Source organism: Empidonax traillii, unplaced genomic scaffold, assembly GCF_003031625.1.
Source record: "Empidonax traillii isolate 1590-97213 ecotype Southwest subspecies unplaced genomic scaffold, ASM303162v1 scaffold644:size547830, whole genome shotgun sequence".
NCBI lineage: Eukaryota > Metazoa > Chordata > Aves > Passeriformes > Tyrannidae > Empidonax > Empidonax traillii.
Window position 1 is genome coordinate 116,060 of NW_020955837.1, and position 23,527 is coordinate 139,586.

Here is a 23,527-nt window from a genome sequence, read left to right on the forward strand (position 1 = left end):
GACACTTACCAAGATAAACTGCCAACGAGGTTACTTGAGGAAAATATTACCATGACCTTCCTCGGTACAGCGAGGACTGTGGATGTGCTTTTTTTTCCCTCTTCCCAGAACAGGAAGCCTACTGACAGTATCAAAAAGGTTCAGTGAACTGTTTTATTTAAAAAAAAAAAAAAAAAAGTGACATTGAAAGCATTAAGTCAAAATTACACTGTGGTTACTTGGAGGTAGTTGGAAGAATGGGGTTTATTAACCTAGTGAAGTTTCCCAGACATTCTTTTTTGCCCTAAAGGAATTAAAGGATACAGCACTAATTTAGCAGGTATCCCCAAATCCATGCAGCAGGTTGGCTTTACAGAACTGGTTTGTAATCAGCTGCGCGTTGAGTCACTTCCTCCTCCACGCTCTGTGAGCATCGCACGTCACCTGAGCTTCATTACTGACCCACGGGCCAGTGACACTTGACCGCTCGTGGCTGTGTCAGGATGGATTAAACAGGATTGGGCCTGTTTAGTCTGGAGAAGAGAAGACTTGAGAGGGGATCTCATTAACGCGTATAAATATCTCAAAGGCGGGTGCCAAGAGGACGGTGCCAGGCTCTTTTCAGTGGTAGAAGGTGCCATGGCCGTAAACTAAAACACAAGAAGTTCCACCTCAACACGAGGAAGAACTTCTTTTCTCTGAGGGTGGCAGAGCACCGGAACAGGCTGCCCAGGGAGGCTGCCGGGTGTCCTTATCCTGGCAGCATTCCAAACCCACCTGGACGCGTTCCTGCGTCACCTGCTCTAGGTGACCGCTGCCTTAGGAGCGGAGGGGAGGGGTTGGACTGGACGATCCCCAGCGTGCCTGGGAGCGGCCCAGGGAACAGCAGGGAACAACAGGGAACACCAGGGGCTACGCGAGGCCCTCCCGGGGCTGGGCGTGCCCGGAAGCGGAAGGGGTGCGGAGGGGAGCGGGGCGGGTGCGGAAGGGCGGGCGGAGGCCGCGGTTTCGGTTCCCCTTCCCGGGCCGGGGGCGCTGCGACAGCGGCAGCCGCGGGGCAGCTCTCCCTGCTCCGGCCTCCCGCCCTCCGCCGCTCCGCCATGGCGGGCAACACCGGCAACCTGCAGGTAGAGCGGCGCCGGCCCTGCGGGGCGGGGCGGGACGGGACGGGACGGGGGCGGCGGGCAGGAAGGAAGGAAGGAGCGCGGCCGGGGCCGTGCTGGGGCCGGGGCTGTCCCGGGGCCGGGGCTGTCCCGGGCCGGGAGTGTCCTGCGGGCGGAGCGGCGGCACAGGGAGCGCGAACGCCGCCTGCCCGCCGGGCCACCGGGGGACACCGTCGGGAGAGCCGCGGGCACCCACAGCCACGGGGGTGTGGAGGGGACGGAGCTCGGCGCGGCGAAGCCCGCAGGGTCACCACTCATCGGCACCGGGGCTGAGAGCCCGGGAGGGGGTCCCTGAGCCCCTGGGGAGGGGGTCCCTGCGGGCAGCAGCCCTGCGGGACGCGAGGCAGCGCGGCCTGATGCCTGCCTGGGAAGCGCTGTTGCCTCCTGTGTCTGGACGCATAGTTTGTATTGTGTTTCTTGCTGTAGGAAGCCCTTGCCTGTTCCGTTTTCTGCCTTTGTTAACCCTCGGTCGGGCTTGTGTAGTCGGTGCTGCGTCAGGCCGGCAAAACAGATCCAGAAGTGACCTGTGTTCAAAACAATCTATTTTCTCTTCAGCTGTTTGAATCATGATCATTTCTGTATGCAGTGTTTACCCTGGTAGTGTAATGTTTATACTGACAAGGCTAGAGGATATGTTACAGGGTCTAGAATAACCAGAAGGGGAATGACACCTGTTAAGGCTGACATTCTTTCTAAGGGCGATGTTCATCAAACTATCAAACTATGGCCTGCGAATGTGGTTTGTGCCTAAGGGATAGTTAAAGCTAGTCATCTATGCCCTAGTTCATAGAACTTTCTAATAATGATTTTTTGTTAGATAGTGGTGTTCTTAGAATCATAGAATCAACGAAGTTGAAAAAGACCTCCAAGATCATCAAGTCCAACCCTTGATCCAACACTGCCATGGCTACTAGACTATGGCACTCAGTGCCACATCCAGTCTCATCTTAAAAAACTCCAGGGACGGTGAATCCACCACCTCCCTGGGCAGCCCATTCCAGTGTCTGATTACTCTCCCCATAAAGAATTTCTTCCTAATATCCAACCTAAACCTCCCCTGGCAGAGCTTAAGACCATGCCCTCTTGTCTTACTGATAGCTGCCTGGGAAAGGAGACCAACCCTCACCTGGCTAAAACCTCCTCTCAGGGAGTTGTAGAGAGTGATGAGGTCACCCCTGAGCCTCCTCTTCTCCAGACTAAACAACCCCAGCTCCTTCAGCCTCTCCTCATAGGACTTGTGTGCAAGTCCCTTCACCAGCCTGGTTGCTCTTCTCTGGACCTGCTCCAGCACCTCAATATCCTTCCTGAACTGAGGGGCCCAGAGCTGGACACAGCAATCCAGGTGTGAACTCACCAGCACTGAGTACAGGGGAAGAATCACTTCCCTGGCCCTGCTGGCCACACTGTTCCTGATCCAGGCCAGGATGCCATTGGCCTTCTTGGCCACCTGGGCACACTGCTGGCTCATGTTCAGCTTCCTGTGCAGCTGATGTAGGGAAGTATTAGAGCTGAAAATCTAATAGCCAGGTAATAGTCTTTGGCTGTTAACAAAACCAGGCAATACATGATTTATACTTTTTCAGAGAAGCAGTTCTGCAGCATGCCCTGTTTTCTCACAGTTCTGTTTTAGCAGGTGATCTTTGCCTTTTATTCTTTGGATTTAGTTCCATGTGTATCATTGTCTTTGTTGTACTGGATCCACGAGTCATTGGGCTGCCCCATAGTAATTGAAGTCACTGAAGGGATTTAAGAGGAAAGAAACTTCTGTTTGAGGTTAATTTTTGCTCTCTTCCTAGATTTGAATGGTGCTCAGAGGTGCCTAAAGGAGGCAGCACAAAATGAGCCCCCAAGGGCAGGACTGCCTGTTTGTAGCTGGGTAACTGCTTATGAGCTCCTGGCTTCTCCTAAAAGGAAAGATTAAATCCCGTTCCAAAGAAACAGATGCTTACAGTGTCTCATCACTTGCCACAACAGAACCATAGAGTCTATCTACTTTATTGGTTCTTTGGTTTTAAGCACCTTTGATTTCAGGTAGATCTGTTGAGATAATGTTTGCTTCCGAGACAGCAATGAGAAGCAATAGAATGAGAGATTTTGCTGTTTCTCTCATGGCTGTTGTTTACTAGCTTTGTTTTGCCTGAAACGCAGCAGAGTGTCTGGATAGTGGCACGAGTATCTGTACTGGAATGTCTAGTGGAAAATCCTTGCTGCAGTTGACGCTCTCCTCCTTGCTCTCTGACAGTAATCATCCTGAGCATACTAGCAATGCTTAGGAAAAGCAATTGAATGTGAAAAGATAGGTGAGGAGGGGCTAGAGAAGATTTGGTTGATGGTGGTGTTGGTTATCTCCATCTAACCAACTGCTTTTCTTTAGCTTATGTGAAGGAGTGGTTGAAACGGAGAGTTTTAATTGTCCTGAAGTGGTATTGGCATTCCAAGGAGGGAAGTGTAATAAAAAGTAATAAGCACTTTAGAGCAATGAAATAGCGGTGACAGCAATGAATCCACAGGCCAGTGTGTGCAATATGGTAGCTTAAATCACAGATCTATTTGAACAAATAAATTAAAAATCTGTTCATAACTGCTCACAGAACGCTTTTGATGCTTGAGATTTGGATATGTTCTCTGCCTGGTTTTTTTGGTGTTTTTCTTTCTCCCACTGGAGTGGTAATTAGAATTTCTTGCTTGGATATCAAGAACCTAAATCCTTCTAGAGAAGCCAAGCAACTAGTCCTTGAAGATGTCTCCCAACTTAAGATTATAAGAGTGATAGAACTAGTTTCAGTGATTGTCATCAAGTACTTGCTGTATTGGCTTCACTGTTTACAGGGTTTACTGATGTCATCAGTCATAAAATCATAGAATTGTTTAGATTGAAAAAGACCATTAATATTTAGTCCAACCATTAACCCAGCACTGTCAAGTCCACAACTCAACCATATCCCTAACCACCACATCTGTACCCTAGTTCAAACTGTCTAGGTCTATGATAAAAAAAACCTTTGTAATGGATTTCCATGATCAATGCAAGAGATTTGTAAGGAAAAATACATAGTCAATCCATTAGTAGTTCCAGCTTAGTACACAGAAACTTGTTCTTCTCATGTACACTTTTTTGTGTGCTTGTAAATTGCTGTTCATAAAAGGATGAAAATATTGTGTCGTGTACGAAACACCACCTAAGACTTGCAGTCAACTGCCTTCAACTTTTGGGGGTAAATGTTGAGAAGCGGGAAAACTTGCCATCAAAAAACAGAGTAACGGCGTGAAGTGTCTCTGGTGCAAACTGCTTTTGCACAGCACCTAATTACTTGTTTGTGTTACAGAAAGCAATAGACCTTGCTAGCAAGGCAGCACAAGAAGATAAAGCAGGAAACTATGAGGAAGCCTTACGCTTGTACCAACATGCTGTGCAGTATTTTCTCCACGTTGTAAAATGTAAGTGTAATGTATTGGATGATTAAGTAAAGTTTAGTAGTCAGATTGCACAAGAGTAACCTCGTATGTTAACATCAGTATTTAAATTTTTACTCTCATCAGCAGCTGATACTTACTAATTGTAGTTTGGCTGAGGTCGTGTATTTTTCAGTTTTTGCCTTAACTGTGTTGTGTGCTTGCTCCATTCTTGAAAGAAAATGGATTATTTTTTACTTGTGTTTTGGTTTAGAGTTTTTTTAAGACACGAAGCAGCTGTTTTCTGTCTCTCCTCTGGACTTTTGTAGCAGTGTTTCAAGCTGTACACTCCACGAGGAAATGTGACAATAAGTGCAGGGATCCCTACATTTCTGTTGTACTGAAATCCATATTACCCGTGAGGTCTTTGCTGTATCTACAGGGTGTTTTTTGCTCCTTTTAACTCATGCCACTTGCCTTTCTACAGTCCCTCTGCTGGCATTTTTTGCTCCTTAATGCAATGGTCTTGCTGTTCATCTTCACCAAGAAAATGTATGAGATGGATTTGTATGTTATAAATTTTCTTCAGTTTCCATATTCTCATTATTTTATGCCTTTTCACACTTCTGTGTAACGTTTTATGCTGTGTCCAGTGTTTGTATGCCAAGAGTGGACCTTTTTAATGTAGGTACAGCCCTAATCTAAGTGAATCAGGGTTGCTTGCCTGACGTTAAGTGCACTTAAAGATCTCCATGATTTGAAAAAAACCCACTATTTTCTCCACAGATCTTTATTGTTATGATAATTTGTGTTTATCACTTCCTCTCCATTTGTGTCTTATAGACTTTCTCAGAATATCACTTTCTTTTAACAATACTGATATACTTTTGGAAACTTAACACATAAACCCGATGTTAAATGTTGATTGCTGATTTAAAATACTGTAATAGTGACTACAAAAACAGTGTGGCTGTTGAAACAAACCTAATTCTTTCAGATGTTTTATGTAATTTTTTTTCTTTATCTTTTAAAATTAGCAGGCAGTGGAAAAATCAAGTATGCTTCTCAAAAAAAATTGCTTAGCACAAGCAGCATCTTGATGAGCTATTTTAGAAAATCAGTTATTAAGGCAGTGTCTAGCAACTTGAAGGGCTGACACAAAAGCTTCCAGTGTCGTTATCCTTAATCCTTTACAGTCAAATTTTAAGCCAAGGCAATGTATATTTGATTTCTGTTACGTGATACATCCTTCCTGTCTCTTCTTGCCATATTACAGTGGAAAAATAAGTAGTTGAGATATTTTGTTATGTGGTGAGCCCTCAGAGAGCTGTATTGATAAGATATAAAGAAGGCAGAGATTTAGTCTTGTTTTCTGATGATACACGTGTGTTTTGCTGTTAACTAAGAATTGTTTCTCTTCAAACTTGTAGATGAAGCACAGGGTGATAAAGCAAAACAAAGCATTAGAATGAAATGTAGAGAATACTTGGACAGAGCAGAAAAGCTGAAAGAATATCTGAAAAAGAGAGAAAATACACCAAAACCAGTTAAAGAGTCTGGTCCTACTGACGCAAAAGGGTATGTTTTTGGAGAAGGTAAAGCAAAATACTTCCTGAACTCAGCTTATTCTAAAATTCAACTATTGAAAGATCATTTTAAGCAGTGTTTTTGAAATGTGTGAGGTGACAATTGTGCTGAAATACAGTGGGCTAATAAAAATACCATGAATTACCAAAACAGGCATTTCTGTGCTTGTTTACTAAAATGTGTGAACATTTGCATAGCAAATTGACTGAAGAATGAAAGCTGAATCCAATGACTATTGGATTTATTGGCAATGAGCCAAATGACCTTTAAATCTTTTCTGTATTAAATACTAACTAGAAAATAAATTCAGACTGATGGTTGCTGGGCTTACTCAGTTTGATCTGTCTCACACTTGATAAGAGCTGTAAAGTTCTATGTGGGGTAAAGTTCTATGAGATGGACTAAATCACTCTGATGTCTTGGTGCTGCCTGATCTCTCTACTGCTTTCCTTTTATGAGATTTGTTTCTCACTTTGCATATCAGAGAGCTGAACAAGCAGAGCCACCCAAACAAGCCCAGCCTCTTTTGCGTTTGCTATTGCTGTTATAGGAGAGAGGAAAAGTTCAGGATGATACCTTCTGGTGGGGCTGGCCTTTTAGCAGTCCTGAACAGCTAAAGTTGCATAGTTGTCTCTTAAAATGTCATTCTTTTCTCTCATCAGTTTTATTTTTTGAGCTGTACTGTGTCCTGCTGATTTATTTTCAGAAGGAATTGTTTAATACCACAGAGGCTATGTGTATTTCCATGACCTCCACTCCACTTGTTCACTATGTAGTCTCTTTTTTCCTTCTTTAATTTCCACTTTCCTTTGCTCTTATGAGAGTGTAGGGTTTCATAGTACTAGGTGGAATTGGCCAAGTCCTGTTGCAAGTCCAGATTGTCACTTTTGCCCTATGTTTACAAATAAACCGTTTTACTGCTTCTGTGTTGCTGAATACGAGAGTTTTGTTTTCTGAGGGCTGACTCGAACCATGTAGAAGTGTTAAGAGGGCTCAGACCCATAAGAGAAAGTTGAAAAGACAAGGAGGGTGAATGAGAAAGAAATCGTAGAAAAAGTTTAGAAAAGTGTACAAAAGCAGGAGTGCAATCATGTAAACCTGTAGAGGCCTAGAAGCATCTTGTGTTTCTTTCATTCCTTCCTCAACCTGGTGCTTTTTCTGCTTTTTGCATTGTGATTTTTACCCTAAGACAGCAGTCTCTCTTACTGTATTTAAAATTTTTTTCCTTGTTTCCATATCAGGAATGACAGTGATGGGGAAGGGGAATCAGAGGATCCTGAAAAAAAGAAGCTACAGAATCAACTTCAAGGTAATTTGAAGCATCCTTTACTTTAAATAGGAATAACTTTGGTCAAGCAAGTTCCTACATTTTTGCCATCTAAATGTTATGAATTAACTTAATGTGTGTAAGTGGCTCAACTAGTATGCTCAACATGTTCAAAAGCATAGTCTTTCTGGAAGTATGGGCTTGTGTGCCATGAATTTATGCAATGACTATATTAAAATGTATCTCCTGTACCCTGTGCTTCATGTTCAAATTGTACCATCTTTAAGGATAGCATTTTCTGAGACAGGAGAGGTCAAAATCCCAGGTAGCTATTGGCTAAACTGAATCAGAATTTTTTTACTCTTAAATGCATTAGAGTATTGCCTAGGGCTAAAGTAATGATCATAAAACACATAGTGTAAGCAGGACTGTTTTCACAAAAGAAAGCTTGTGCTCAAGTTTAGGAGTAAAGAACATGGAGTATTTCCCATTTATAATAATGGGCAGCATTTTCTCATATGCAGTGATGATGCTCTCACGGCTAAGTAGCATAATAGTTTGGAGTTTTGCGCTCAAATGCAGAATACAGTCAGTGATGCAATGTGTAGCAGCTACCAGTAGTTTAGTGCACAGTAAAAAGGAAAATTTTTTTCATATTTATTACCCTTTAATGATGAAGAACTTTTCAGAGCTCCCCTAACAGAAGGTGCTTATGGATCTGAAGAAACCTCATTTGTTCTCCTGTTTTTCAGAAACTGTCCCATGCTTTTTTTACTTCTCTGCACACTTAATTAATGCTATGCACAGTTATATGGGACACTTTCCTTCTTTTTTAAAAATGACAGAAAATTGCTGAGCATTGGGCTCTTATCCTGTTTCTCACTATAGAGACTTTGTTTCTTCCCACATGAATCTGACCCTCAGGTCCTACTTTAAGAATAGTTTCCGGCACCCAGAACTTCCTTGATACTTTCTATAAAATGACAACCTTCTTGCTTGTATGTTTGATTGCTTGAAAGTCTGAGTAACCTTTAAGCCTAACACAGGTGTTACTCAGGTAACAAGATACAAGCTCTGCATAGTCTTCAGACTGCTCATTTTCATTTTGCTTCCTATAACAGCCACAGAAATTTCATGTATTTAATTTTGCTGCCTTGTTACTCCTAGCTGAGTTTGTCTTATGGACCTTTCCCATGTTTGTGACTATTTAGATTTTAATTATGATAATAACTTATTGTGGAAAAAGTGACCAGGTGACACTCAGACTGGATAATAGTTGGGGGTCTATTGTCATTACTCTTGTTTAGAATTTTAAAGGCCTTTTGCACTTTATTGCTTAATCTTCCAGCTGTTCATTTACACCTACAAAATTAGGAAGCCTACTGTTCCAACTCCATTTCTGTCGTGGTACAGGGGATCTCTTACAGTGCAGTGATTTCAGTTGCCATGGTATGTCTGGTCTAGATCACTGATATTTTTACTTTGAAATAATCTTCTGTTCCAATCTGAACTGTTACTTGTTCTGCTAATTGTTTTAATAATGGAGCCCATAGTTTTGTGTCAGAAAAACTGAGATGTAATCAACCTAGCAAAAGAATTGAATGCATTGAAAGTGGGTGGTTGAATTAATTCCAGTATATAGATTGCAAGCTAAGACAGTTCACAATTAACTTTCTCTAACATTTTTAGCATCTTAAACAATATGTTGTTGGGTTTGGACTCTAAATTCCAAATTTTTAATAGTTGCAGTTATTAACAGAAATTGTTCACGTCGATCTTATAGAGAAGGAATGCAGCAAAAGAATAACTCTCCTTTATTTGCTTTATTCATTAGCCAGTGAGTAACAGTAAATTTTCAGTCCCATAGAAATAAAAAAGTCTTAAATTACTTCACAGAGCTCTGAAGGCATGAGATGAAAATGCACAGAAACTACCTGGTGAAAACCAATTGTGAAATTACAGAAAACCCTGTGTAGAGAATTAGGGCAACCAAAACTTTCATTGTGTTTGAATACTTAGATAAGCATTGGATTGTTTGGCATTTGTTCCTCTGTGAAAATTTGTCTTATCTTTTGGATTTGCCTTGGCTAGGATTACAAGATCTAGTATTCAGTTACTATCCAAGTTCCAAGTTTTTCCATCTAGAAGTAGCAGAAACAAAATAATATTTAGCATGTCAGACTAATCAATCTGAAGTCTGAAGAGAAGGCTAAATTACGGCTCAGTTGGCTGAACTCATTGCTTGAGGAAGATGAGACTTGGTGACAAACTTTGAGAGAACATGGCTTGACTAAGAAGATACTTCTGCAGCTAAGTAGGCTCCGTACAACTTTTCTGACACTTTCAGCCCTAGCTCTCAAACTTCTTTGCCATTAGGTAATCCAGTTGTTTGCTGAACATCTGGAGATACCAAACAAGTTACTTCATCTGCTGGAGAATCTTACACATCCTGAGCTAGTGCAGCTACATTGCTTAAAATGAAATTTCAGATTTCTTGGGAAGCGCAGTCGTGGTTTAGTGAGGAGATGGTTCCTGCAGGATTTCTGCTTACTTACCAGTATTCTGGTTATCCATGGTTTATTTTGGTAATACAATGTGACAGATTTCTGTAGAAATAACATCCATTTGCCTTCTGGACTTTTGTGTTTATATCTACTTAGAAATGACTTGGTTTTATTCAGTGTTGACATAGGCATAGATTTTTTTATAATTCTTTTTTGCCAAATGGAATTTGTTGTAGTTGTGAGAAGAAACATGCATCACTAACTTATATAATCCTTTCTTATAGGAGCAATTGTTATGGAGCGACCAAATGTCAAATGGAGTGATGTTGCTGGCCTCGAAGGTGCCAAAGAAGCACTTAAAGAAGCAGTCATCTTGCCCATTAAATTTCCACACCTGTTTACAGGTCAGAATTACACTTATTTACTATTGGCCAGTCAGGACTGACACTGGGACCCGTGAAGTGTGTTATGCCAATGTATCAGAGACTCAAGCTGAGCTCTTATCAAAGAGATTGTGATCCATCTGACAGAAGTTTCATGGGTAGATGCAGAAAACCTCTGAGTACATGAGAAGGGCATAATCAGAAAATAGATTCAGTCTTTCTACAGTATTTTGAAGACTGCTGGTTTCTGTTTTGCAGGCAAGAGAACACCCTGGAGAGGGATTCTTCTATTTGGACCACCAGGAACAGGAAAGTCTTATTTGGCAAAAGCTGTGGCAACAGAAGCAAACAACTCTACCTTCTTCTCAGTATCTTCGTCTGACCTTGTCTCAAAGTGGTTAGGTGAAAGTGAAAAGTAAGTTGCCAGAGGTCCAGGAAAACATTTTCAAAAAGAAATTATTGTAGAGCTAGATAAGTTACTGTAAAGAACTTGAATTTGAGGGAATGGTCTTGTCCATTTAAAAAACAAACTTCAGGTGTTTCTATGTTCTGTGCTGCAGTGCCTTGTCAAGGTATCATCACGTGCTGCATTTTGAGAAGCTGCACTAGATCTCCTTTCAGGGCTCAAGATAGTTTTAAAACTAGCTCAGGAAGGTTTTGGGAGCACCATGGAGCTCATTCCGATTCTGAATTCAGCTATGACTACACACACTGTCAGTCTGAAGTGCTGGCTTACTTTGCTTCTTGGCATCTCCCCACTCATCTGTCCCAGCAACTGTGTGGCATTCCTTTGTCCATATGGAGGTGGCTTTTTTCATCATTCCAATTTGAAACAAAATCTGAAAGACATAAGGGACTTGCAAAAATAAGTTGAAGGAGAGGAGCAGCCATGAAAAAAAATTTCAGGGGTCCCTATGCCAACTCTTTGTTACTATGTCATTGGTGAAGAAGACTAGGAAGCCTGAAGTGACACGTTGGCTGCAGTCTAGAAGTGCAAGAATTGTCCATCTAGGCTTCCAAAATCTTCCCTGATAAATCTTACCTGAATTAATCAAAAGCTCTGGGTTTATACAGAAAGTACCTTTATATAATGATGAGAATACTTGTCAAAACCGTGTTTCAATAATTTGAAGTGCGAGACAACTCAGCAACACTAAAGTTGATAGAATGAGGAAGAAAGGCCATAAAGCGTTTGAATTGAGGGGTTTTTTCCCCAAAAGCTGGAAACCTTAAGCTGCCTTTCTTCTGTTGTGAAAGAAATACAGAACTGGAGTTTACCTCGGCATTAGATTTCATTTGACTTCATTTGAGACTATTGCTTGAGATATAGTCCTGTCATGTGAAGAATTTTGTAGCATGTTCCTATTTATTTTTCTTTTTGACTTAGAAAAATGTGTAAATGAGATATGCCTTGAAGTATTTTGGGTTCTATTTTTAGGTTGGTTTTTTGTTTTTGTGGGGGGTTTTTTTTGCAAACCAATGTTTCTTGTCATATAGTAATTATTTAGTAAAGTTGTATAAAGTAGAAGTACAAGTTATTTCTTATAAAATATCTAGAATTCGAGTAACTTAAATAAGAGAAAACCATGTTCTTTTGAATCTGTCTAGAGTGGTGGTTTTATATAGTCCAGGCTGTCATGTAGAAATGTAAGACAAAAAAGAGATTTTTCTGGTAAAACCATGCCTGGAGCACTCTAAATTTTTTCGCGTCTCTTTATACTGGGCTGTCTTGCTCAGTGCAGTGCTGAGCCTTGGAGCTGGAAGAATGTTGTGTCTTTAAATAGCTTTATGTTAATACTTTTTTTTCATGCTTCCTGTAAAGGAAACTACTGTATCACAATCTGAAGTTGTGTCTTTTTATTGATGTAACTAATTAAATTATTAAGATAACTGAAGCTGTTTCCTTCTTTAAGATTAGTGAAAAACTTGTTCCAGCTCGCCAGAGAAAACAAACCTTCTATTATCTTCATTGATGAGATAGATTCCCTCTGCGGGTCAAGAAGTGAAAATGAAAGTGAGGCTGCTAGACGGATAAAAACAGAATTTCTAGTCCAGATGCAAGGTAAGTTTATTTGGTTTTCAGAATCAGACAGAGGAATTAAGATGTGTATTTTAAGTGTAGCTTGCATGAGAACACTAAAAATGACTGCAGTTCCACCTCGTTAAATTTTGATGACTTTTAAAAACAGTCTCTGTTTATCATCTAAACAATGAAATTATTTCTGTCCTGATATAGGGGTTGGTGTTGACAATGAAGGAATCTTGGTCTTAGGAGCAACAAACATACCCTGGGTTTTGGATTCTGCTATCAGGAGAAGGTATGATGTCATTTTTTTCATGGTGTGAAATTCATAACTGGTGTGAGGGTTCAGTCGGAGACTGAGGTGGTTGGTAATCCAGCTCATGTTTGCAGACATGGCTAATGTTCTGCATCTCAGTTCCATGAGATGGACTGAGCCAAAGTAAGAGCCTCTTGCCCCTCTAGAGAGGTAGGTTGTTCACCCTTATATTGGCTTGTAGTTTATTTGATTTCTTGGTTAGATGATTATGCTTGAAGCAACAGAGGAGTTTTCTGCTTGCTTGTTGGTTTTCTGGTGGACTTGGGGAACAAGCAAAGGGGCAGAAAGGCAAGAGGGGACGGGGCTTTCTTTTTCACCTCTGCGCTGAGTAGCTTGAGTTCTTTCATTGAAGTGTAACCTTACACAGAAACACCGTGTTTTTCTGTTGGTCTGGTATAACTTGTGATGTTTTAATTGCTGTTTAGTAGATAAAAGGCTTCCAAATCTGTATCTGATTAGTTGGATCTTTGAGCTGCAGAGCAAGCAGAGGACAAACACAGCTATATGACATATATGATTATGTTGAGATGAGGGCACAGCTTGGATAATGACTGTTTTTGTAGGCTAAAGAAACATTGCTTTTTTATGACTGATGCTGACTTTTATTTATATACTTCATTCAAGCTGGCCATACTTTGATTTGAGGTTGGATCATGTGACCTCCATAGGTTGCTTCTAACCTGTATGAGTATAGTGTTGTGTGAGACAGATTTAGAGGTGAATATGTTGCTTAAAATTTCAGGTCATTCCTGAAATTCCCGTAGTGTGGTCCAGGATACAAGACAGACATGAACCTGATAGAATGGGTCCAGAAGGGAGCTGCGAAAATGATGAGAACACCTTTCCTGTGAAGGCTAGCTTCAAGAGTTGGGGCTGTTGAGCCTGGAAAAGAGAAGGTTCTCTCTGAAGAGACCTTACTGTGACCTTTCAGTATATAAAGGGAGATTATTAGAAAGACAGAGAGATGTTTGTTGTTTTAATTCCAAGGCCTGTAGTGTCAGGGTAAGGGGCAATGTTTAAAACTGAAAGAGGGTAAGTTTAGATTGGACATAAATAAGAAATTTTTTACTATAAGGGTGGTGAAACACTGCCACAGGTTTCCCTGAGAAGTTGTGGTTGTCCCATCATTGGAGTGTTCAAGGCCAGGATGGGGCTGGATGGGGCTTTGAGCAACCTGGTCTTGTGAAAGGTGTCCCTGCCTATGGCAGGAGGGTTGAACTAGATGAAATTATAAAGGTCTCTTTCAACCCAAACCATTCTCTTATTCTGTGCCCACAAGATTTAAAGGGATTTCTACAACAATGTCTGTAATTATATTATTTTTCCATGAATTCAGGCAACTCTGTCATGTATATCAGGTTAGTTATGTTAATTATGTTCTGCAGAATTTGTAGTCACTCTTATTTGTTGGTGGGAGGTAATCCCCACTCTGAGAACAGGTGCTGCTTCAAAGGAGGAACTGTAGTTACCAACACTTTCTACTGACAACTCTATTGAGAATGACTTGAAATTTGCTTCCAGCTATGAGGTTTTCTCTAATTTAGTTGGAGAGTGTAGAAAATTGTTTCATCACCTTGTTATCAGGCAGTTCTTTCTTTGAGTGTGAAAACTCTTTAAATATACTTCAACACTTAGGCTTCTTCCTCTCAGTTTTTTATGACTCAAACTCTGCTGGAGAGTATCTGGGAAAACTTCAGTCTGAAGAGAAGATTTTTGTAATGAAATGGAAACAGTTGTTATATTCTGGATGTTAGCCTACACTAACTGAAGTATTATTTATGAGAACAGGTTGTTGAATATTTGCCTTAAATTTTTTTAAAGGTTTATCATACTGAAACTGCTTCTTTCTAATATTGTTAGGAGCAAATTATATGCTTATTTGCATAAGCTTCTTTCCACTGTGCACCTGCATGAGCTAGTATCTGTGGAACACTTTGTTTTTACTTTTCTAAACCAGGTTTGAGAAGCGTATTTATATTCCTTTACCTGAGGCCCATGCCAGGGCTGCAATGTTCAAGCTCCACCTTGGGTCAACTCCAAATCTCCTAACAGAATCAGATTATCGAGAGCTTGGAAAGAAAACTGATGGCTATTCTGGTGCAGATATAAGCATCATTGTACGTGATGCACTCATGCAGCCTGTTAGGAAAGTGCAATCAGCTACTCACTTTAAAAAAGTAAGTAAGAATCAAAAATTTTTCAACTTATTTTATCTATGAGAACTGTTTTTAATTTGAAAATTTCTTGCAAATAAACTGCAAGCTTATGAATGTCCCTTTTGTTTACTGGGGAGAACTATTCCTCCTTCCTTCACATTCCTCCTAATCCTGCCATAAGTCTGGTGGAGCTGGTTTCTGAATATTCATGCTGTGACTCTTAGTGTCTCTAGAGAGTGTTAAAAGCATTCAGTTTGCAGTTTGACTTAAATGGGAATATTACAGAGGTGCTCTTTTTCTGTCTCAAGTTTTTCTTAACATGGTGGGGAAAGAAATAGTATTCCCTCATCCCCAGGAGAACAGGTGGATTATACTTAAACACATTTTGTTTATTTGGCGTATTTTTCAAACCAAAAAATGAAGGTTCTTGTAAAGTTCTGGTAAAAACATTGAATCAATGTTACTTGTGACAGTAGTAATAGGGGCAAGACAACTGAGCAAGGTCTATGTTTCATTGTTTGGGCAGTGTGCAGCGCCCTATGGCCACCATGCTGTAACGTGGAAACTAATTTACGATTAGTTAGTTTCATACCAAAGAGCCTATTCAAACTATATTGTTTGGCTTATCTTCCAGTTACCTCTGCGTGCTATTGTACTGACTTAAGAAACATTTCTTCACAATATTTGGATCTCAGAAACTTTATCTGACGAAGAACCAGTTGGCATTCTTTACCACCAATCTAAATCAAAAAGATCTGGGAATGTCTTTCCCCTGGAGAATTTGCACATATGGGTCCTGCTCAGACTTAATTGTTCTCTGTAAACTATTAAACTCTTAAAAAGAAAAACCAAGTGTGATTATAAACACAGGTTAAAATACATGAAGTACATATATTGGTTAAATAAAATTATGGTTTTCATTTGTAGTATTTTTTTAGAGTAGACCCATATTACAAGTATTTTTTGTCTACATTTTCAGTGCAAACTTTGATTTTTACAGAAATTCATGTATCTTAGGTGAAGATGGGTCAGGATATTCTGCAGAGGTGGTCGCTGCTTTAAAGAGAAGCTTTAATTTGCCACTCCTTTAAAGAGCAGGTTTGCTAGGAAAAATTTTAGATTCTAAACTGTCAAGAAACATACCGTGTACCTTGCGTTGGCAGCAGTTCTTTGTCATCTTGTTACAATTACAGGTTTTTTACCAGTAAGTCCAGGTTAAGGGCCCTGAACTGAGCAGCTACACTTTTTTTTGAACTTAGGCTCTTCTTTTTCAATGTAGTTTCTTCCAATGAGCACATTCAGCTTAAGATTCAAAGAGAATGACACACTTAAGTCCAATATGGTCTAGAATGTGAGAGGACAATAAGTTTTAGCTTCTGGGAACACCTAACAGTAACACCGTGGTTTGTAAGCTGTATTTGTTGTTAAATAAACAGCTATTTTGTTATATCAAGAATTTTCTAGGTGCTTTCTTCCCTTAAGCAGTGATGTCTGAAGTATTTATCTGTTGTTGACTAACTGACAGTGACATTTCTGGCTAAAGGGCTGTTACCTTTTAGTATTTTGTTCAAATTTGGAACAATCTGAGGCATGTTTCAGCTTGCCATGGAGCAATGAAATAACCTCAGTTGTCGTCACAGTTTGCAGAGCAACCCAAAAGGAATTCTTCCATCTTACCTTTTTATTCTCAAAAAAAAAGGAAGGGAAAAAAATCCAACAACTGCAGTACTTTGAGGGCTCTGACATAAGCCAAGTTGATTCCACTTGTGTTAATACTTTAATTGGATGTGATTTCCTATTTTTATAAGCAAAATCTTAATGTTATTATTTGCATCATAGCAGACAACTTGCCTCAGTTCAACAGTGCTTTCCTCAATTGTTAGTAATTAACTGTAAACCATTCCTTGTTCTGTGTTATAATACAAGTTTGCCAGAGTGCATTTTGAATATTGCAGTCTGCTCTCCACGGTCGTGCTCAAAATGCACTTTGGAATAGGAAATCCAGTTCTCTGTCAAAAATAACAAGTTAGTGTGTTGTCCTTCAATCTTTGCGTATGGTTTGCATTCCTGTGGATGTGTGGGACTTCGGGTAACAATGAAGTAAAGCAAAATCGTGGGTACCAGATAATGTGTTGCAGGAAGGGAACAGACGCCTGGTGCATCTTTTTTGGCTCTGTCAATGCGTCTGGGAAAAAAGGATGTTGTGTTGTCCCGCTAGGTGGGGCTGTTCTCTATGGAGCGCCGCTCGAGCGGTGCCGGAAAAGGTGCTGGGAGCTTTGGGATGCGGGGTGTCGGACTGAAGAGCTCTCTCCGGCTTCCTGACTTGAGGGACGCTCAGGGAGAATTACTGAGAAAGCTTTAGAAAGCTGTCAACCAGTGATGAATGAACTTCCAAAGTGACCAGGAAGCGTGGTCTTCACCAACTGCGCTTCCTGGCACGTTAGTTTTCCACAGAAACGCTTGGTGTTTAGAGGAGGTGGCTTCTGGGATTTGACCTGATGTGAATGTAGGGATCTACAGGTTCACATTTTCAATGATACCCATACTCTTACAAAATATTTCTTTCACAGGACATGTCTTCCCAATGGGTAGGCCATCTGCATAAAATCAAGAAATGTTTTTGCTCTAGGGTGCAGTTCAGCTGGTTTTTGTGTTTAAAATTATAATTCCTGTAAACTGAGAGTTTTCTTATTTTTAGGTAAAGGGACCATCACTGTCTGATCCAAACATGATGGTAGATTTGTTCACCCCTTGCTCTCCCGGTGATCCTGAAGCCATAGAAATGACATGGATGGAGGTCCCAGGTGATAAATTACTGGAGCCTAAAGTTTCCATGGTAGGTATTCTTTATAGCTTTTCTTTCTTGCTTTAGAGAACCCTGAAAAGACTTTAGGTGAGGAGTCTTTTGCAAGACAATTGGATTAATTGTTTGTTTTCAGAAATACTGCACATACCAGTTAACATTTAAATTCTCAACATACAGCACTACATTATGACATGCTTATGAAAAAGCCAGCTCTCTGTCCCTGATAAGCATTGCTTTTTGTTCTTGTCTGCTGGCATGCAACTGCTGTTCTTTCATCCATGGGCAGCATCTGGCTCTTCCACAGTTCTTTCACTTGGCTTTTATTTGCTTTGGGGTCCCTGTTCCATGATATGCTTTCTTCCCGTCACTCTGTGGCATTAATACTGAGAAAAGGAAAATTACATTCAGTGTAAATTGGGGCATGATGTGCCTTAGGTAAATATTGCCCATGAAATAAATAAAAGCATAAACAATAAAATGTAAGGAGATTTTGGATGTAGTGGTAGTTTTGGTTAAATTTCATCACAGGTGATGCAGCTCTTTCAGTTGTTTTCTTTGTGCATATTAAAATACTTTCTTTGGCCTAGGAAATAAAATATGTCATTTTAAGACAATTTCACTGCTTAAGAAAAAAAAAAAATTGCTGGACACTTATTCTGCATTTTTCCTCAAGGGCAGCAAAAGCAGATTCTGAATTTAAGTACAAAGTTCATGGGAAGCACTTAATAATAAATCCATGCTGCTGTCATTTCCTATGTGCCAACAGTCCTGTAATGAATGAAAGAAATCTGTGTATTTCATGGGGATCACAAACCTCTCAAGCAGTAGGCACTGCTTTGTAAATATAACCATCACTATATTTCAGAAAATAATTTTCTGTGCCTATTTGCATACTGAGGAAGCATAAAAGGATGTATGCAGCTGCAGGCCTGCCCTGAAACTTCTACCTATATGGTCTAAGTGGATTTTTAATCAGTTTTTCCTGGAATTAAACATAACAGCTCCTTGTGTGCTCCTAATGGTATCTGGGCTTTGATACACTGTAGTGTCCATAATCAGTTCTTGTCCTTACAAATATCAGGCTTTAATTCTTTCTAAGCAGGTACCTCTGGTCTGATGACAGAAATATCAAATGTAGAAAACAATGATACTAACTTTTGGATTTAGCCGTAATTTTATAGTAATATGAGGTGTTGGGCATCTACTTTTTTTCAGTTGTCTTTAACTAGGACTTGATTAGTTTTCTTCCCCCTTTTTCTTCACAGGGTGTTTTAACTGCTGCTTTCAACTTCATAGGTCTATGATTTTTCTAAAGTCCATTTTCTAGTATCTAATTATTTATCTAGGAAATTTACTAAATTGAAGAGACAGAAATTACCAGTCATGAGCAGTAAAACTTTGCTAGAGATGAATTGCAATCTATTGTTCTATCTTACTGGACTGTAAAGAGTACATGGGGACATCTGATTCTTTTCCACTCTAATCTGCTGTAAACAAGGGTTGAAAATAATAGCTGACCAAAAAAAAAAAAAAAAAAAGGAACTAAGTTCTTTTTAGTAAAAACAGATAAACAAAACTTGAATGGGTGAGTGCCTTAAACATAAACCTGAGGTTGTGATCTTGTTATTGGAAAAGTCAGTAAGTGTTGTCTGTCTTGACGGGGTTAAAATTCTGCCTCTGTGCAGAAGTGTTCAAACTTACTTTGTTTTGTGTAAATAGGAGCTTTTTAATGTGTTTTTTTTAATGCATATTCTTTTTTTCTCTGACAGGATGATATGCTTTGCTCATTAGCTAGCACAAAACCAACAGTTAATGAAGGGGACCTGGGGAAGTTAAAGAAGTTTACAGAAGATTTTGGTCAGGAAGGCTAAACCAAAGATACATGTGGAGCATTAGAACTTTTTTTTCTTTTTAAAGTATTCTTGTGTCTTTATTGATGGCACTTCAAATAAATGCCAATAAAATCACTCCTTTCTTACTTTGCAGAAGGAATAGAAGATACCTTTGCAAAGACTCTGAAGCTTTTCTATTGTATTGTTTTACTCAGATGTCTATTAAATGTCTTCTATTGAAAAATAATACAAAAATACAATTTTAGGGTGAGACAGCAAAGTGATGTGGTAAAGTCTAATAAATAATAGAAAGCTTTAAATTAATAGTTCCATTTTAGGTAGTATATTAGATCTGGATACAAGTGAGTTTTAAACTCCCAGTAGGCTCAAAGCACCCTTTTTTGAGGGGTAGAAGAGAACATATTTGTCAGGTGTTTTCAGTATCAGTCAATCAGCGTACATACTAATTGCTCTTCATTTCATTTAGGAAAAAGCAACAAAATTTGCTAATCAAGCGAACTGCAAATGTGGGTTTGCTATGAAAGTGAGAAAGAAAACACTTGGAGGATAAGACTGCATGGGCCAGTACTTTGCTTAAATACCAATGGACCTGGTATTTGGCTTTTTCTGCTATGCTGTGTTAAAATTTTGCCTTAAACAGCGAGCTTTTGTTTTTAACTCTTTACTGGCTGTTACACACTGTCACTATGCAATTTAACAGAAGTTTGTTAAATGCAAGTAACTCAGAAGGTGTTTTGCTGGCTGTTCTTGAGGGGTTGTTTGGAATTGGTTTATTTGCTGTTTTGGTTTTTTTTAGATCTGGATTAACTTTCTGCAGCAGTTTGACTAAAATTATAACAAAACATTAGTAATACCCTGTAAGATCCCATGTCTTGAGGCTGGCAAGGTATATGTAGTCTTTTGGAGAATGTATGGGAGGTATTTTAGGAAACAGCATACTTTCACGTGAGAGGAGGTTATAACAGGAGGTTTTAGCCACAGACTTTCCAGTGATAGATTAACCCAGAACCCCACTGGTAACTGTAGCATATAGGTTACATCAATTTAGTGCTGAGAGAAGGCTGGCAGTTTAGTACAGAAGTAGCACTTCCATTGCTCTTTTTCTGAAGAACTGCAAATGGAGATGTGCCTGAATGTAACTTACAACACTACAGCATCAGCATTGAGTTTGTGCCTTGTAAGTTTGCACTGGTTGTAGATATGAAACATCATTAGGATTATCTAGAATACTCTATCTTCCATTATCATTGTACAACTCTATCCTGCAAATGCTTTGTTTAACTTGCATTAAAAGAAATTTGCACATTTTAGGTGTGTATGTTCTATGTACATATACACATATTTGATTATCTTTTGAAGGGGTTTGGTTTCTCTTCTGTACATATTTTGTGTACTTTATCAATCATAGGATGGGTGACATTTTCTGTACTTAAATGAAGTAAAATGTTGTAGTACAACATCATCTATGTTCTTTTGAGTATTTCTCCAATGTTCAAGTTTTTACTGCATTATTATTTTTTAGACTTGTTTCTGTGTTTAATAGCTAAACAAAATATTTAGTTAAAAATTCTTTGATCTGCAAGGTGCTGAGCTTTTGTTTACTAACACGACAAAAAATTCTTTCCAAAATCCTTCAGTTACAGCTTTACCTTTGTCTAACATCAGAATATGTAAGTGTGAATCAGTGGGCTGCACATCTTTCTGTCTACCTTTATGGGGACAACAGGAGAGGGAGTGGGTGAGGGCAGGAATTCCAGTGTAGGGAGGTGCAGGTAGCTGTGATTAGTAAACTTAATCCTCATTGCAACAAGATCACTTTTTTATAGTTTTCTCTTGTGAACACGTTAGAAGTGAGCCACATAGTGGCAGGGCTGTCACTCAGAGGTTTGAAACTACTATCTGAAGTACTTGTCTCTTGACCTTTTTTAAAATGAGAGTCCTTACTGCAATCTTAAAATTCTCAGGAACATTGTCTTTTTTTTTTTTTTTTCTTTTTGTTGTAAGCTGATTTGTCCTATGGGTTTTTAGAAGCTTAACTGTGTAATCTCTTATCTTTAATGTAAAAGAAGAGTATACTGTATGTTTTAAATTTACATCTTGCTGCTTGCTCATTTGTGGGATGACATCTGTAACAGAACCTTTAATGTTTGATGTTGAAAGTTGTTTTTAGAAATATATTCCAAATAAACTTTGCTGCTTATAGTTGCAGCTACAAGGACAATTTTTGATTTGCTGTCTTTCTAAAATGACAAAAATATATATCACAGAGCCACTTAGCTAAGTAATCCCGTAATAATTATAGCCAAATTGGGAGGGGGGAACATGCAAAATCACTTTTTAGCTTTCAGTGTCAATTGAAAATTCTTGAAAGAATTTATGAAAGGTTATATTTGTCTGTAAATACTGGACAAATTAGTTGTGTATTTTTAATGTGTATGATCTTTGGGTGGTTGGTTTACCAGTTTTTTTCATAACTTCTGGTGTTACTCTTACTGTGACTGCAGTATGAAAAAATGTCATTTTCCTTCCTGGGTGTAAAATAATTTTTCAATTAAATCACCTATATGTGTGCTTGTTGTGTTCTTCACAGATGGTTTCTTCACAATGACATTAAATTTTGGATTTCCTGGTATACCTCTTGATGCCTATACTCATAGGGTTAGAAGAGCGCAGTAAATTAATTCCTTACGTTGTTTCCTATGTTGCCTGACTGACCTCAAATTCCAAAGGCTTGTTTCCTCCCTATTTTTTTACCTTTTGCTTTCTTTCATTCTCTAGCATAACAAAAACCATAAAAATCTATGAAGTTTTTCATAAATCTCTTAAAGTTTGGGGTTTTTTTCAAATCTGCTGGTCTTTGAATATACTTATAGGCTCTTGTTTTAATTAGTGGAGCAGAACACATATAGCTGAGGAATCTGCTTTTGTTCATGTTCCTGCCTGTCAGAGTTTGCTCTTTTTGTCCACTGAAGCAAAGAAGCTGCTGAATGTTTTCTGGTCAAGTGTTTTAATCTATTTTTGTGTCTATTTATTCTTCTTAATAAGAATATTCCAAATTTTTTTTGGTGGTGGTTTTATTTCTGAGGATTATCTTGAGAGAGGAAGCTTTTTAATAGTTCTGAATGTGTTGAAATAAATGGGAACATCTTCATTTCAATGTTTACTCTTTCCTTCCTCCAGAATGACAAACTTGTTTCATGATTGGCTTCCATACATGTTTTTGGTCTTAACCAGATTCATCCTAGTAATCATGGTTGACTTAAAGCCATTCCTGTAACTTACGTAAACTATTGCAAGAACTCAGTAGACTGTTTGTTTCCTACTGTGCTGCTGATAATTAATCCTTATCAAAACACTGTTCCTTTTAGTCTTGAGCGGGCAGCTTTTGTTGTAGCTCTTGCGGCGTGTCTTCAGTGCTTACCCCTTCAAATTTTCTTTAGCTTTTTATTAACATTTTAATCTAGTGATTTTATTCCACAAATCCTCTGTCATCATAATTAGCTTCATAAAAACTCTTAATTGTTCGTTCATCCTCTGTCCTGGCATTTGTGTAGTGACAGCCCAGGTATTAGATAAGATTGTCCTGTTTTTATCTTTTGGTCCCTATGACCTAATTACAATTCTTTCTCTCCCTCCCTACCTCTACATACACACACGCCCTTCTGATGGTAGCTTTTTGACTAGGTCACTGTTTCGTGCCATTTTATGTTTACTTGCCTTTGCATCCTTTGTCCTACCTAAGAGGCTCCAACTTGAGTGAACACTCAAGGATACTTCTTCATCGCATCAACTCTGTGTTTGGGGATGTTGGAGTCCATCTGTCCATACCACCTGTGCACAGTACCTGCCATGTGTACGTTCTGTTAGTCTTTTGCAGAAATACATGATGTTTTTGGGCTCATTTATTTGAACTTCTCAACCATTAGTCATGAAAACACATTGCAATGTGCATCGTTGCAGGAGTTAAGTTCTCTTCTAAATACGCTTTGGTTGTGTTTTGAGATATCTCCAGGAAATAAGTCACTGACACCTGAGCATAGGCCTGATGCTGATAATGAAGCCAGGATTTTGTTTCCTGCTTGTTGACCTATTATCAG

At 39.3% G+C, this 23,527-nt stretch overlaps 1 protein-coding gene across 1 annotated transcript; it reads left to right on the plus strand.

Annotated features, from left to right (window-relative positions):
• Positions 1-972: 972 nt before the first annotated feature.
• Positions 973-21,651, plus strand: VPS4B (vacuolar protein sorting 4 homolog B). The gene is made up of 11 exons (XM_027899119.1): positions 973-1,106; positions 4,469-4,580; positions 5,966-6,113; positions 7,364-7,431; positions 10,178-10,297; positions 10,535-10,691; positions 12,190-12,338; positions 12,513-12,594; positions 14,573-14,792; positions 17,470-17,607; positions 19,347-21,651. Exons 1-11 carry the CDS (start codon positions 1,080-1,082, stop codon positions 19,446-19,448), a joined length of 1,323 nt encoding a protein of 440 aa, XP_027754920.1. The 5' UTR covers positions 973-1,079; the 3' UTR covers positions 19,449-21,651.
• The last annotated feature ends 1,876 nt before the right edge of the window (positions 21,652-23,527 follow it).